Consider the following 16614-nt stretch of genomic DNA (forward strand, 5'->3'; position numbering starts at 1 on the left):
AATTGTATATTGAAGGGACGCGCGTTATGCGGTTGTCGCAATTTTAATTTCGTTGGAGGTTTCCCTTTGTTAGAAGATATTTAATTTTTGGACTAATGTTGTTTTATGAGCAGTCACTATTATTTTTTGTGTAAACATGTTCGAAATACTTCTTAACCACTAGAAACTGTTGGTTTCGTCACTGCTATGTTTTTAAAAATCCGGGGTTGTGCATCGATTGAATTATTTATATCTCTCATGGTTACTAGGTTTCACCAAAAGCACACATTGTGAGTAAACAAGCAGCTCAGCTCCATAATCTATGGATGCGATTTCATAATTTTTTATAAGTGGCAAGTTTTCATTAATCACAATTTCAAGTTGACTTCCTGAATAAACTATTACCTAAAGGTCCTTTACTTGAGATTAAGGTAAAACTTTAAAGAAAAACAAGTCGAATGATGAAAAATCCTAAAGGGATTTGTTAGTGCTCGACTCTGTGTTCCTACATATGAGATTTTAAGGTCGTCACAACTTGTCCGACAGCTAATATTTGCCTATTTAACGTTGATCAGTCCCTGATTTGAATGGAATTCTTATATTCTAAAACGACTTAACCAGGTACCCGGGTCATAAATATCTTTGTTGAGCCATCGGTTTGTCCAACTAGCTCCATTATCGTAACCATCTGGTTACAATAAAGGTCTTACGGTCTAGATGTCAGTAAAAGATATGTGAATAATATTTCAGCCACCAAATCACTAATGAGTATGCCACACAAATTATTGAGTCACAAAATGGATAGAGCGTTCCAAATGGTTCTATTATTATTATATTAATACATAAACATTCGTACGAGGCACCAAATATATATGCGGCACACAAATCATTTCATGTGTGTGAGGGCTATAATACTGCCTGGGTGCCCAAACCAAAGCACGTCCTGAACAGAGCAAAAGGAGGTTACGCTTAGCGGGCTTCCGTATCTAGTTGCAGTGGACCACCAATACCTTCAGGTAAGCACCCAGGTATATTTTTCGATGAAAGTAGAAAAATCAGTAAACTATAGCGAAATACTGTCCTGAGTCCTCAAAAATATGTCTAGTCTTCTAAAAGACTTCGGGAAGTCGCTTGGGCCAGCTCATCCAGCAGCAGATTCCAGCATTTGACTACACTTAAGGAGTAGAAAGTGTGCCTACAGTCCGTTCTTCTGTGTCGTCTTCAGTTTCTGGCTGTTAGTCAGTCAGTCACAACGTAGAACTTCGTACGTGCGTACATCAGTTCAAGTCGCCATACCACATTAGCACAGAGATGCAGTTGTCAATTCAAATCCCACGGTGGTAAACACAGGGCATTACGGAATAATGGTAAATCAGTTGATGAGGTCATGAATCTTCATCAACTGAGATGGTTGGGCCACGTGTTACGTATGCCTGAACACCGATTAACACGACGCGCAATGATGACTAGTATTGGGGATAGTTGGAAAAGAGTTAGGGGTGACCAAACCAAAGCGTGGCATCAGTGTTTGAAGTCACTAATTTCTAGTCTGAGCCGTGTTGGTAGATGAAGACCACTTGGCTGGGGTCCGCGTGACTATCGTAACCAATGGTTGGAGATTCTGTGTGACATGGCTGAAAATCGATCACGATGGCGTGGGTGTATACACTCTTTATCTTCCCTTAAACCTTAAGATTACAATTGCTTCATAACGTTCTTCCTTCCTATGATATATCCTTATATACAATCTATCTTTTGTATATTACCACCACTAAATTAACTATTTCTATGAATCCGGTGTTCATCTTGTTGTGCTAACGAGATATAGCAACTTGGACCGATGCCTAAGTGTGCCTGGTCCTACGTTGTAGCTGACTGACTGACCCGCTGCGAGATGGGGGCAAGACGTCCCTGGCGGTCTCTATATTCGGATGGATACATGAAAGTATCTTGATAGGAAAAACAAAACTCCCTCTCCCTAAGCTGTACCAGGTCTTCCGGGGGCATATACATTTCTATCCCATTTGCCCCTGGGTATCCTGCATGAAACTGCTCCAAATTAATTCCCAAGTTGTTTTTAACTTACCGTTCTAGCCATTCGGATCTGTTATCAGTCAAATATCGTTGAGGTTCAATATTATTCAATCCTCATGAATTGTAAGTCAAAAAAATACATATGCCTATTGTATTTTGCGCTATTAGTTAATTAATGTTTAGCTATCCCTCATGTATTTTTTTGATTCTCAAACTTATCCTCTTCCAGAGCTGTTATCTAAATTAAATCAAATGAATACCAGATACATTTACTGGTTTTTCAAAAGAGAAATTATTTAGCATGTAGTATTAAATGTATCTCTAGTACATAATAAATGTGCATCAAGACATATTTTCCATCGCAAATGTTTTTATTGGCAGTCCTACCGCTTATATTTGGAAACAGGAACCACTGTAAATCCTACAACGTGAGGTGAAAAATACTGGTGATAAGGATCTATTTGACCCTCGAAATAGATTAAGCTGATATAGTAATACACTACGTGTTAACATGATTTGCTTAGTCAATTTAATAGTCAGGTTTGTGTTAATTAAACAGTGGTATTCAACATCAGTTAATTGATAACGCCTTGTGAACATATTTACTATATCATACAATTAAGCATCTATAACCAGCAGGTATAACTAATTGACGAAGTCAAATTATGACTCCTGAAGATCTAACTACATGTAACATGTAACCATATCACTTTGGTTTGTCAAACAAATGTGGTTGCCAGGACATCTTACATATGATTCGTTATCTAACGGAGACTAAATTTTTAGATGTAAAAGTAGCTCAAGATCTAGCTATGAAAATTCAGTAGTATCAAACAATTTACACTGGAAATCATTGACGATAATGATTGTTCTGTTAGATTAGATGGCTCCATTAAGATTAAAGAAAACAATGTCTTTACGTAGCCCCTAGCTGTATTTAGACATTGTGGCTTGGACGCAATAAACAATGAAGTCTACCATCAGTTAAATGATTTCAAGAAAGTGCATCCGACAGATATTGTAGTGCTACCCGGGAGTTCAAGCTCACAAGGCATAAAGGGTGGTCATTTTTCCCGGTTCAAATAACAATGACCGTCTCCTACAGCTTTATGCAGACTAAAACTTGTTTCTGACCCGTTCCCCTCCCCTTATTTATGTATCAATGTTATTTCTTTATTTTGTTGGTGTTTAGCTTTTTGATCCTTAGTTGTACCAAAACTTTTGTTTACTAAATGAAATAAAATCAAAAGCTACTATTTCGCGAGTTTTAAAATTTGGGTTTCATATACACTTGAAGTTTTGAAAATACTCGAGAATCAGCACTCGGAAATTTTTGTAAGCAGAATAGTGTGCGTGAAGCATACCCTGCTTCATCGAATGACCTATGTAGTGGGGTTTTATTTCGTGTTATAGCACTACTCACTAAACACGGCGTGATGCCTGAAAGATGATTCTAATCTAATGTCATATATATATATATATATATGCTTTTTCTGTCTTCAATAGTTGCATTTCATAGTCATGGACCAGCATAGACTGAATTGTTGATGAATACATTTATTTTGGTGAAAATTTTGATATTAGTTTAACTACAAGTGACGTCAAAAGTAATAACAATGAAGATTTTAATTTCATTGCTCCAAAGTTTTGACAACTATTTGTTGCAGTGTAAACACTCCTGTTTATATGAATATCCATCATTATCTAAGCAATTAATCTTGAAGAGGTTGGGCGCTGAGTGTGTACAAGTGGTTATTAATCCACAGGGTAATTAATTACCCTAAAGAAGTCCAGAATCGATTATTGAACGAAACGTTGGAATAATATAAATTTTAGTCAACCAAAAAATATGTCTACACTTATTTTTGTAATACTGAATAAATTGGTTATATTTCTACTTCATTGTACCATTAACAACGGAGACCGAAACCTGTAATGGTCAACAAGTGCAACCTTTTGTTAAGGCGGGTGTAAAATGAGTAGTAGCTATTGCCTAGTAAATTTTATTCCATTTTACTTTAGCATTCAATGACCAGGCGTGTGCCTTGTGTGGAAAGGTTGTTTCTACTAAACACGGTATGGCTAGGCATTTAAAAATTGTTCATGAAGGTAAGTTCTGAACATTGTATGTTTATACATATTTTCGAATATAGCGTTGTCTAGTTCTGCAACGAAAATGTTTTACTTTTTAAAACCCGGCAGATAGAGGGCCTATATTTTTCCGCTTAATTGATCTTGTCAACATTTATTGGTCGCTAAAGCACATAATAACCCTAATTTATGCGTCATCAATTAGGCAGCCAATAATACCCTTAATCGTCATGGATTTCATGTGATTTATAACGAAGGTTTGAATATATACCGTAGATTATTTGAATTTATATCTCTACGTTTAGGCCTTCTTCATTTTGTTTCACAAGAGACTTAGCATATGTGTATACACTTTCAGCATTGTTTGCGTTGTCATATTTGAACATCGTCAAGGATCAAACGAAGAAACTGACTCGTTCATCAACCGTGCGAGTCTAAGCATTTCGGAATAGACGTATAGTACTGCTAAAGAAAATAGTACAGACATGAGAAATATCGTGAGGTTAAATCCTTTAGCTTTCATAAACATTTAGGTAAGTAAGAATCAAAGTGAAATATCCCATAGAACTCTACTAATCCGAATTTATCTTTACTATTCGTAAAATTATCTTAATTTGCTAATCATTTTTGTTTTTTCTTATGTTATGCCTATTTATTAAAAAATCAATCCAACTGTCATTATTGCTTGAAAACACAGGTCTCGAAGAATGTAAATGTGACTCATGTGGACGAAAGTTTACCACAAAATTTGCCCTCCATCGGCATATTCGAAAAGTTCATGAAGGTGAGTTAAACAAGATACCATACAAAACCCAAAATTCATGTTTCTAAATCATGTGATGACATAATATGAAGCCGAACTTCTAGATTAATGTTTAAAAGTTTTTGATTACCAATTTGATAAGTGGTTTTCTTTCGCATTTGTTCTTAATCTTAATCTGATACACTAAGTTTTAGCACGCACTGCTCACATTTAAAGATTTATATTTGTGGTGTGGGTTACTTACATCCACATAAGTAGTATATGATGATGGTCAGGCATAGGATGTATTTAAGCAGAAGATCAATAAGGAAATAACGGGAACGAAACGCGATTGGTATGAAAATGCATAAACAATAAAATCAGAGACAATGGACTGATATTAGCAGAAGGAACAGTCAAGATTGAGACGACTGAATGATAGTTTGCAAATTAACTGTTTACTGTATGGTTGTCAGATTTTAGTGAGATATTCTGTAGTTTTATGCTCAAATACATTCGATTGTCCACATTCGTGTTCCTGTTCATTACACATTTCCATTATTTTTGATATTATTGTACCATTCTAGCTAACTTCAAGACCAGTGTTCTAATTCTATAAATTAGTTCATTGGGAAGATGATACAGTAAATATGAAATTCCGATCTCGGTATTCCACACTTTACTATCATCGCTTGTTGTAAATGTCCCCAGATCCTATAGGTCTATCTTTTACGTGCAGAAAGATACAAAACGTTTTGTGGAATGCTAACATTTAAGTCATCAGGTGGACACATCGGGCTTTCGACTTCTACTTTGCCCTTTTCAAAGTAAGATAAATTTACACTATTACGAAGAAAGTCTTTTATCAATACTGACCCGTCGTTTACCCACCCTTCCTCATTAAACAAGTAACTCTGTTATTTATCATGGTAGATTTGAGTACTCAAGTAGGAACGGTAAATATAATCTCTCACACCCAAGCAGATGTCTTATGTAACAAGGCAGAAGTATACCTAATTGGCTTTAGAAAAAATTAAGTTCATCCAAATTGTTAAGTACTTTTATATTTTCCAATTTCCTAAGGATCGTTTTTATTTCCAAATATTTTTAGGTATATCAGAACTTGTTCTTCCTTGCGCTTGTTGTGGGAAGAAATTCTCTGCCAAACATGGTCTAGAGCGTCATATGAGATTGATACACGAAAGTGAGTATTCTCACACCGGCTTTAGCATTTGACATTCTATTACTTGATGAACACTTACTACCGTTTTCAAATATTTTACTTAGGTGCGGAATTGTGCATTTGCCCTTTGTGTAACAGGAGTTTTTCAACCAAGTTTGCCTTTAATCGTCACACAAAAACTGTGCACTCAGGTAATTTAATCCCTATTACCCTCTCAAAGTGTTGTCTAATTTTCTGAGATCATTAATATTTGTAAAACTTTGCATCTTTCTACATATTTTTGTAAACAAGATCCAAGATTATTTCAGTTATCAGTATAAGCGCAATCAACAGTGCATAGGCCTAACCACAAATCTTATCTTTCTAAAACTGTATAGATTCAATCAGCTTATGTTCCCCGTGTAATATGCTATTTCCATCGAAGTTCGCTCTTCTTGAACACAACCTTACGGTCCATAATAGTGAGTTCCCTACTTTTTGAATTTCTCTATGATTAATTGTGAAACAGTACTAATTGAACATTTGGCTTTTCAGCTTCAAAGGTGTTTGCTTGCCATGAATGTTTGAAGTGTTTTCCTGATACAGAGTCACGAAGAAGCCACGAACAAAATGATCACGGTGGTAAGTAACCTATTTGATAAATTTGCGTAACCGTAATTGACTTAATTATTTATAATATTTGTGACCATGAATAAATAAAATCGACCTTCGGGTATTCAGTACACTAGAGTTAAGCAGAACTTTAGTTGTCTTTTCGTTATACGGGAGCAAACAGTCACCTGGAAGTGGACAGTAAATTCCGAGCATATGACCTAAAGCACTTAATGACTCCGATTTAACATGCAAAGCTGTTAACACATATAACGTTACTTACGCCTATTACAACACGTGGAGGAGCATAAAACGTAATTTCTCCTTATTATGTTTGAGTACCTACTTAAAAAGTGTCCAAATTAGGACGTATACTTATGTAGCTCAAGACCTTTACAAAAAAAACTGAATCATTTAGTCAGCTTAGAGTAGATTAAGATCTACCAACCGAACTTGTAGCACAACTTGCGAGTCCGTTGAAATAAGACTGGTGAATACTTCTCATACTAATAGATGATTTCCTCCTATTGTCTTTAAATTGAAAGTCACAACAAAAAACTAGAATTATCAGTATCTTTTACATATGTCAAGCACTCTTGTACTATAACTTCATCAATCGCCCACATCATACGACTATTTCTCGCTACCTTTCACAAATAACTTTATGGCTATATGGTGTTAAAAATGCGATTAAAATCCTTCAGATTTCATTCGTCATACTTAAACCATGTTTTGTCGTTTACCAGTACTAATCCTAACATTTCGACTCATTTGATCTCGTCTTTTTAATTTCTTTTCTATGACATTTATGAAATTTAACAACTTGAACTTATGCGCATTTGTACCTAGTCCTACTTTATTTGCAATAAGTTGATCTGTCACAAATCCATCTTGTAAAGTTCAGCACACTTAGATTTATGTTGAATTAAATCGTGGAAGCTTGTATAAGTCAGTCAGCTACAACGTAGGACCAGGCACATATATGCATCGAGCCAAGTTGCCATACCTCATTAGCACAAGAAGATCAACATAGCTCGATTGGTTCATCACGATAGGCAAGCCCGACCACCACGTCAAGGTAGCAGCAACTGTTGCATATAAAACTAGCTTACGAAATGTACTTATCGTGTCTGTACAGATTCAGACTATATTGTCTAGTATTGTCACGCCCACGTGAGTTATTCTAGCCTTCAGACAGACCAATTTATGCATTTACCTGAGTCATATTTCGACTTTTTCAAATATTCGCTTACTACCTTACGAGTGTGTATTGCTTACACTATTCCTCACGTCTTCAGCGTATGTTTGTCTAGCTATTAGTATTGTATCACCTTTTATCAAATTGAGTAGGCATGTTTGGCTTTTCCAGTCTGCTTCGCTTTCTCGCTTCTCATCTTTACTATCTTTCTGTGTATACGGATGCTCGAAATTAATTAATTCTATCTAATACGTATTTGGCTTTTCATTTCCGCCGTCGCTCAGACGGGGTTTGTTCGTCTGGAACGGAGTCAGATCACGGGCCACTAAGAAATGAATAACGTGCTTTTAGGTTAACACCTTCCTCAATACATGCAACTTCACATAACCTCAACAATTCTAATTCAAAACTCTCATAAGATAAAGTGAATAACTCAATGACCCAGCAGAAACTCACATGCATGGCTTTAAACCAAACTTTGCGTGTGAGGGCTACATATAGTATATTATCGAGTTGTTCAAACTGAAGTAGATATAACAGGATTCGGATATGTGACTAAATGTTGGGTGCTAAACTGCTTGTTGATCATGTCTGTGTTTTAGTACCAACTAATGTTTAGATATGAAACAGATTACATTGAAATTTAGTACTCGTGATACTTAAAAGAATTGTTTTATATGGTTTAAATCAATAGACGGCAAATGAAATGCATTTTTCCCTACATCCAGTGTAATAGCTTCTGACTTTGAAAACCCAGAAAACTGAAATACCATTGACTACATAAAGGCTGATGTAAATATTACCGAGAAATATTCAGGGAAGGATATAGGTACTAAGTTACATTGAAAACTAAATGAGGTGACGAGACTTTGTAAAAACATCCTACTGTTTGCTGAGATATTACAAAAAATACCTATCATGCAGCTGTTCCCTATACTTTATATACCGCACAAAAGTTGAAGAAACGGTACTTAAGTAATGTTGATTAATGATTAATAATCCTTCGTTTTAATTATTCATTTTTTTTGTAGTTGGGACTTCAAACATGTATTCGCCAACGACACAGTCATCTTAAAATAAAAATAAATTCGTACGCTCTGTTACGCTTCCAACAAGCTACTTGAATAATGTATAGAGTGATTTTGTAAATCGTATTGTTTACAAACGAATTTCTATGCATTTTTGGTGTATCAGGCACTGTGACCATGTACATATAAATAATATTGTTTTTTTTCTTTTTTGTTCACCCTAAATTTTGTCGATAAATATCGCAGCGTATTACATTATATTTCATGAGCTTATACACAAGTTTAAAAGTCATGAATATATCAGAATTGCTCTCAAGCACTTTATTGGTTCTTTTGCATTCCCTGATCATCTGAGGCAATCATTATTTCCTAGATGAACTTTTTTTGATGCTTTTTTTATTGTTTAGGGATTTAGCGCAAGTAGGACAAAACCATCGACCTTTCGGTGCAACGGTTAGGTTCACGCAAGCGTAGTGAAACCATTCGAAGGGGCAGTCTGGGGCGTCGCATGCTATCATGTCACCATAACTCACATCTCGGCATATGCAGTAACGCTTGTAATCTTCATCATCATCTGGTGGGTCAGTAGAATCTTCTGGTTTCGGATTTCCACTAAATTCATACGTCTGGTCGTCAAATCCATGCTCCAGCGTTGCATTGACACTAGAATTGGGTGAATCATCGAGCTTTCCGAACTCATCAACCGTAAGGTCACATGCTAGACCTATCCTATCATATCTTCGCGGGTATCGGCGTTTTTCCCGAGTACTAGAGAAACTTGGCGTTAAACCGTGCCATCCGGGTGAACTGATGTTGTCTGTCACTTGATTATCAATTGAACCTGTCCTTGGTGTTAAATTGAGCTTGTCACGATCTGCAAAGTTAGGTTCTGCTGTGTCGTAAAACAAATGACTACTGGAAGAGTTAGCACTTTTAATAACACGATCGTGCATTCCAGTATGGGTTTTAGCATCCAGTGACATGTCTGGTAGCAAGCATGGGTTGCTTTTTAAAATTGTGGGGAATCCAGAACTTGCGTTGTGACCGTTTATAGTATCCTCTTCAAACTTTGTAACTCCTCCAGTTTGTGGATTAACCCTGTAAAACGCGAAACAAAAGATTACCATGGGTTTTCGGTAACATCATATCTGATTAAAAGAAAAACTCAGAATGCTCACAAAAACCGGGTTTATTCTCAGGGTAAATCCATGTAAAATATTCAATGCAGCGAAAATGTGTATCTTTGTTACAACTATTAACAATTATTTATGAATAGTTTTGAGCTATCATCTACAGGTTCTAACCACTGATAAGAAATGTCGATGACACAAATTGACGTAAAGCAGATAACTTAAATGATTATTTAAGATAAGTAAATACTCTGAAGTCCTAACGCAGACTATTTAGATTCAGTTGTATCATTCGATTTCTTAACGTAGTACTTAGTAGGTAGTCTAACCCTAACTTTTTTAAATGATGTTAATACTCGCTGGGTCATAACATGGCTTAAATGAAAAACTAGTAAAGCCTGTAAACGTAGTATTTGGAGATCATTATGAAATTTACTTATTTTAAAGGGATAACAAACATGGGAGATAGTATACGTAACTACCTAGTAGTTGTTGGAGTCCTAATTATAAGAGGCTGATTCTCGTTAAACTATATATCAAGTCATTCTCAAAAATATTCCGGTTACTTCCAATAAATTTAAGGAAACTGTAATTTCTTGATGATGGTCATAACTGCACAAATTCTACTGTTTTACTAGAACGTTGTCATTAGGCGAAAGTCAATATCGTGCTGAAGTCGTTGATGACAGATTATCCAATTGTATTCTCATCATTATCAACACTAACTGAAAACCGTGAAAGTTGTATTTGATCGTAATTAGGCGTCATAAAGCTAGGATTTTCACACTAAAAACGAAAGGAGACTTTCCCAGGCAATTCATACATTTTAAATTATTTAAAGGGAATTCGGACTCACGCGTCAAAGGTTCGGTCGTATGAACTGTCACTGGACTGATGGTCCAAACATATTGAGTCTACATGAGAAAATGTTTTCAAGAAAGTAAAGTGAAATTTGACGAGGATTATCCACTTAAATATTGGTTATTTCGTACGTCAACATATGGCATAGAAAACTTCGAAAAATATATGTACTTGTGGCATCTTTAGGATCCGTGTTATTAGCAAATACTTGTTCTCTTTTCTGAACACAATTGTAAAACGAATTTCTACAAACGTACCTCGAATATCTGCTACAAACCCGGGCTTTAACATTTATAAAACTGTCAGCATAAGTTTATAGACTGTTGAGTTTCATTCAATGTAATGAACCGACCAATCTTAAATTACCTAGAACCCATATACTGACAATCATGTGCTTGCGCGCGAGAACAAAAGTCCTGAGTTTGGGTCAACGTGCAGAGTCAATGATGTGTGCAGTTTGGTCCTGTGCTAGAACGGCGGCCGTCCAGTGCTTTCAGATTTCCAATGGTCTAATACTGATAAGTTTATGAAGTAACCACCTCTGTTGCTCGGCCGCTGCTGCTACCTTGACGTGGTGGTCGGGCTTGCCAATCGTGATGAACCAATCGAGCTATACTGCCTGGAACAATCGTTCCTCAAGGTCCTACCATGCCAGACAGGTCAGTTGAAGAGCGGTTAGACTACAGGCAGCAAACCCAAGGTCCGAAGGCGAAGTCGCACTGCTAACTGTACAGAGGTGTGACTCTCAGAAAACCACCATAACAGCGACGCTGCCTACCCACAAGGAGGGGTGGGTTTGAAAAGATCGACCTTAAAGATGCACATTTCGCCTTATCCCACGGATATCCGTCTCCGGCGGTAAGGTCCCAACAAGTACGGAGCTATCACAGAAATTACCCACAAAATGGTCGTGTGTGAACGGCCTCAAGTAGTTGTCCCTTGGGCACTGCAGTCATGCTCTCAGATCACTTAGACCACTTTTAATCCAATTTCCTTTTCAGGTACCTCTAGAAGAACCCTTCCACGGTGTGAGCAACCTTGAACAGCACTCAAGATCACCGTATTCATAATCAATCTCCTTCAAACAGCTGTGGAAACAGAAGTATTATCTACTAGTAATTTAAACCAAAGGGTTACAGAAAGTCAATGGATTTCTCCTAAGTCTAATGCACTGATAGATTCTCGTAAACTCATCCCATCGGGCTCTGAACACGACAAAGAGCGAAAACAAATCAGATCTAGGTTAACCAAAAGTTTACGGAACGATCGTGAACAGTGGTGGGCAACCGAAAGCAAAAGAGATGGAAAAGGCAGCGACTGTAGGCAACACCAGACAACTATTCAGACTAATAAAAGAAACCGGAATTAATAAGTCAAGTGTAAGCGAAACAATCTCGGAAAAAGACGGCACTCTCATCTGCTCTCAGCCCAGACGTTTAGAACGATGGGTGGAACACTTCAGAGAAAACTTTAGCTGGCATTCAGCTACTGCACAACTACCCACTATTCCCAGACAGTCTGAATGGAACATTGAAGTAGGTCCCACTACCCTACCTGAAGTTCAAAAGGGTATAACTAATCTGAAACGCGGAAGGGCAGCTGGCACAGATGGACTAACTCCAGAGGTCCTTAAATATGATCGTCCAGTTTCAGCGATCAGCTTGACTAGTATTTTAGCTAAAATCTGGGAGTTGGACGTAATCCCATCTGACTGGTCTCAATCACTGATTGTCCTAATATATAAGAATCGGAATCATCCTGTAATAATCATAGACGGATTAGTTCGACTAACATAGCATATAAAATACTAGCCTCAATAATTATCAGGCGCCCAACTAAGACTCGTGAACTGCAAACACGACAAAATCAGACTGGTTTCAGACCTGGTCGTGACTGCATCGACCACATATTTACTACACCTCAGATTTTAAATCACAGACATGCTTATCGGCGTACAACAATGATAGTTTTTCTTGAATTAAAGGCATTTGACTCTGTACACCCAGAGGTTCTATGGCAGTGTTTATCATTGAAGGGTGTACCTCAAAAGTACGTAAACCTTTTGAAGACTCTCTACTCGAACACTACCAGTCGAGTGAGAGCTTATGGCGAACTGTCATCTGATTTTGCAACCTAAAATTGGTGTCCGACAAGGTTTTCCACTATCTCCATTTTTGTTTAACTTCATCATAGACCTACTGCTGGAAATAAGGTTCTCGTCGTCTGAATTTTCAGGGATCGATCTCCTTCCAGGAGGTCCACATATCGACTTAGAATACGCTGACAAAATGCAGAGTTTTTCGATAGCACTGAGTGATAATGCAAGGATGTTTTGGATGCGTTTCTCCCCTCTAGAGGTAAATTGTTGCTCCAGGACTGGCCTGCGTCAACAGCTGAACTAAGGATAGGGAGTGAAGTAGTCGAACGCGTCGACAACTTCAATTACCTTGAAAGTCTGATCAACGCTAAAGAATTGATGTCTGACGAAATCTGTGCACGGATTTAGAGAGCTCGTTTGGCTTTTGTCAACTTACGTCTCCCATGGCGAAAGCCAGATATCCGTCTATCAATTAAGGAACGAGTATACTGTGCGGCAGTTTGTCCTGTTTTACTTTGCGGCCGCGAAACATGGCCATTAAGAGTAGAAGATACTCGTAAGTTGCTAGTATTTGATCATAGATGTCTTGGAAATATTGTCGGCGTTTGCTGGGATCACAGGGTAAATAATAGCGAGGTTAGACACAGTATTAGGGAATGATGGTAAATCAGTTGATACGACCAAAACAAAATATGGCATCATTTCATAAAGTCACTAACTTCTGGTCTGAGCTATGTCGGTAGATGCAGACTACTTGGTTGTTTTTAAAGCTGTTCAAATTTTGACAAGGGTTCATCTAAGGAATGCGCAAGTAGAGAACCGCTCATATGTGTTTGTTTTTCAATAGTGTTTCAATTGGCGTCAGTTTTTTGAGAGACTTGTTTTTAAACTCCAGTCTTGTTGATTTCTAACTCTGTAGTTGGTTCAGTTTTCCGATCTTTACCACTATCGATTCAAAAGTGGATAGATAGCGTGAAAAGAGTGACTTGATATCGACGTCCGCTTCTTTTATGCGAATACGTGTTGTCTGACGTAACGTCGCACTTATGTGTTTATCGACTCTGTTGGGTTCACAGTTTTACTGCCCTTACTTGACAACCAGGAATCAGTGGGGTCCCGTGGTCCTACTGCTTAAACTTTGAGACTGGAACCACTTGGATTTGCGCGGCATAAAGTAAGAACATTAAAAATTGGTGTAATGATGCTTTACTGACTCTTCAAAAACACATCCTTAAGCAAATCCCTAGATGGCGTCATCATAAGGCTATCATACATTCATTATATACTAAGTTTTATACAACTAATAATACCCTATACAGCTTGAGAGAATTATTTCAACTGAGAACACAGGCAACAGCATACTTATAACTGAATGCCCTGTGGTATTATTTGACGGATGAGAACTTTGGTGAAAAGCACTAAATATAGTATCCAAGCCAAGAAAAATTACGCATAAATCTCACAAACATCAGTAGTTAGTAAACAATGGGTTTTCATGTTGCTGGATATCCATTTTATCTAAAGTAGTAGTAAGTACATAATTCAAATGCATGCGCACAAGAAAAGATGCTGAGTTTTGCTTTATAGGACACAATATTAATTTGTTTTACTATTGAGTGAAGTGGGGGTATATTAAGAAATGTAGACTTACTTTCGTCAATTGACTTAAGAGGACTTAGACCATCCGTATGAACAGGGTTCTTTCTGTAGGAACCTGTATCTTGAACATGACATCCAGAAGTTGAGATTAAACTGGAGTTATTGAAGGACTTTTGATCACCATTTAGTGAGAATTTAGTATTTTCCAGAGACGGCACTCCTCCCGATTGCATGGGTCTCATGCAAGCAGATTTAAGTGCTGCTCTGAAAGCCGGCCCAACCAGTCGTCTTCTCACTGAGAAGTTATTTTTGCAATGACTAGATTGCTGAAATCGCAGCCTTTGTCTTCTACCTAAAAGCGTATGTTAATTAAGAAATAACCAACGTTCTGCCTTCGAATTCGTTGTTATCGCTTTCCCCAGTGCATTCTGAACTCCTTGGGTGTAATGTGCTTAATAAAATAACCTACTTTTTTCTATTTGTTCTGTTATTCCTGAATTGTCAGCCTCTAACTCAATTCGGAACTTCTCCAACTCAATATCTAATTTTCTCACTAATTTACGATACTTTGAGATAAGAGTTATAACGAATTGTCATACTATGCTATATATATTTTCCACTATTTCTCGTTTGTCCTTGCAATGATTGAGTGCTCGCTCATATTCCTGTTGAGATTCGTGATAAAATGCCACACGTTACCCGGGTAATATTAAGAATCTGAGTACTTTTCTCATATTCTAAGAGTTTACCGAACCTGCAGTTTTCAAAAAATGTCTGGATGGTTTCTGATAATGAATCTAAAATATCTTAAAAATTGAGCATTATCTTTTGTAAAGTTACTTTGGGCTTGTAGGTCTAGCTGTCGAACATTTGTAAGGCTTTCATTTAGCTCAGATGGCATATTTTCAATTGCTGTAGATGTAACTTGAGAAATTGAGATTTACCTTCCATGAAATCTTCAAAGTACAACATTTCTGTTGTAGGTACAAACCAAATAAGTAGTTTTAGAGAATCAGTTTGGTTGATTTACACATCAGTACAAACCGAGAGTACTGAAACTTGTTCTATAACTGTGAAAAACAACTAAATAAAGCACAGTAAAATCATGAAAATATTGTTATTATGTATTTAGTCATATAATAAATTGGTGGAATAATCAATAAACTGTTTGTGAACACAGTAGTATCACTCAGTCACGTCAATTTATGATAAATAAGTAAAAGACGTCCAAAGATGAATTTGAAGCTGAACATCCAAATGCACCGCGTTTTTGAAAACAAAGGATGTGGTAGAACTTCGTTGTTTTTTGTTGATCCTTGCTAGATGCGGCCAACAATATTTTGTTTCAGTGAAACAGCTACTACCATAGTGCATTGTGTTCAGGGGTTTACATTGGTCAAGTAGCAACATAAAGCTTTGGACTTGTTGAATATAACCGAGGTCCAAATAAATTAAAAAAGTGAGCAATGACAAGATGCAAAGTTTCAGTTAAATATATGGATTGAACGTAAGTGATTTTTCTAATGTTACGCATGGCTCCCAAATGCACTGGTATGACCAAGGGTGGAGAGTCAGCTCTCACATGGTCACGTGCATACAACCACTGTCAGAAAAGTCTCATTCACTACCTTCTCGCACCAGGGGTGTTGTTCACAAAATTGAGAGGACGTAAAGCGAATGTCAGGTTCTTCAACCGGGTTGGTGGATACGTAGGATCCACGTAGGGGAGTTGGAAAACCCTGATTCCAAACCAATGGTGCACATGGGCTCCAGGATCCTGAGGGAACAAATGGTGTGTGAACCAATAGTTGGTCACCGGCTACCGTGGGACTGTACCTCTTCACGTTGCTCCACTGCCATGTGTATTAGACTCTTAGGTCAAAGGCTCGGGGTGTAACCCCGTAAGATAACCGCCTGCTTCGGTTTGGGTGCTCGAACAGTATCCCAGCCCTCACACAAGTCAGTGATAACTACTACTTGTTTGATTTCTGTTGTGTGGCGCATATGTATCTGGTGCCCTTTTCTACCAATGCTATATGAATTACTGGACAAAGTCAGTGGTCATGTGAACTGTGTTACA

At 37.4% G+C, this 16614-nt stretch overlaps 3 protein-coding genes across 6 annotated transcripts in view; 1 reads left to right on the forward strand and 2 right to left on the reverse strand.

Annotated features, from left to right (window-relative positions):
• The window catches only part of Smp_012670.1 (hypothetical protein), a gene marked incomplete at its 5' end in the record, with an annotated part of 28754 nt that extends 26677 nt beyond the window's left edge, over positions 1-2077 (reverse strand). For all 4 annotated transcript variants that reach the window (XM_018793651.1, XM_018793653.1, XM_018793655.1 and 1 more), the window contains one exon: positions 2066-2077. In XM_018793651.1, the coding sequence (XP_018648142.1) occupies positions 2066-2077 (12 nt within the window). The remainder of the gene's footprint in view (positions 1-2065) is intronic.
• On the forward strand, positions 1921-9945 carry Smp_012690 (putative zinc finger protein). Its single transcript, XM_018793657.1, has 8 exons — positions 1921-2136; positions 4036-4122; positions 4802-4888; positions 5958-6050; positions 6134-6220; positions 6407-6490; positions 6564-6650; positions 8850-9945. The coding sequence occupies exons 1-8, from the start codon at positions 2130-2132 to the stop codon at positions 8891-8893; spliced, it is 576 nt and encodes a 191-aa protein (XP_018648147.1). The 5' UTR covers positions 1921-2129; the 3' UTR covers positions 8894-9945.
• Positions 9085-14767, reverse strand: Smp_128970 (hypothetical protein; the record flags this gene model as incomplete). The annotated part of the gene is made up of 3 exons (XM_018793658.1): positions 9085-9944; positions 10833-10890; positions 14587-14767. 3 exons carry the CDS (start codon positions 14765-14767, stop codon positions 9209-9211), a joined length of 975 nt encoding a protein of 324 aa, XP_018648148.1. The 3' UTR covers positions 9085-9208.
• Positions 14768-16614: the final 1847 nt, after the last annotated feature.

Source organism: Schistosoma mansoni, chromosome 1, assembly GCF_000237925.1.
Source record: "Schistosoma mansoni strain Puerto Rico chromosome 1, complete genome".
Lineage (NCBI taxonomy): Eukaryota > Metazoa > Platyhelminthes > Trematoda > Strigeidida > Schistosomatidae > Schistosoma > Schistosoma mansoni.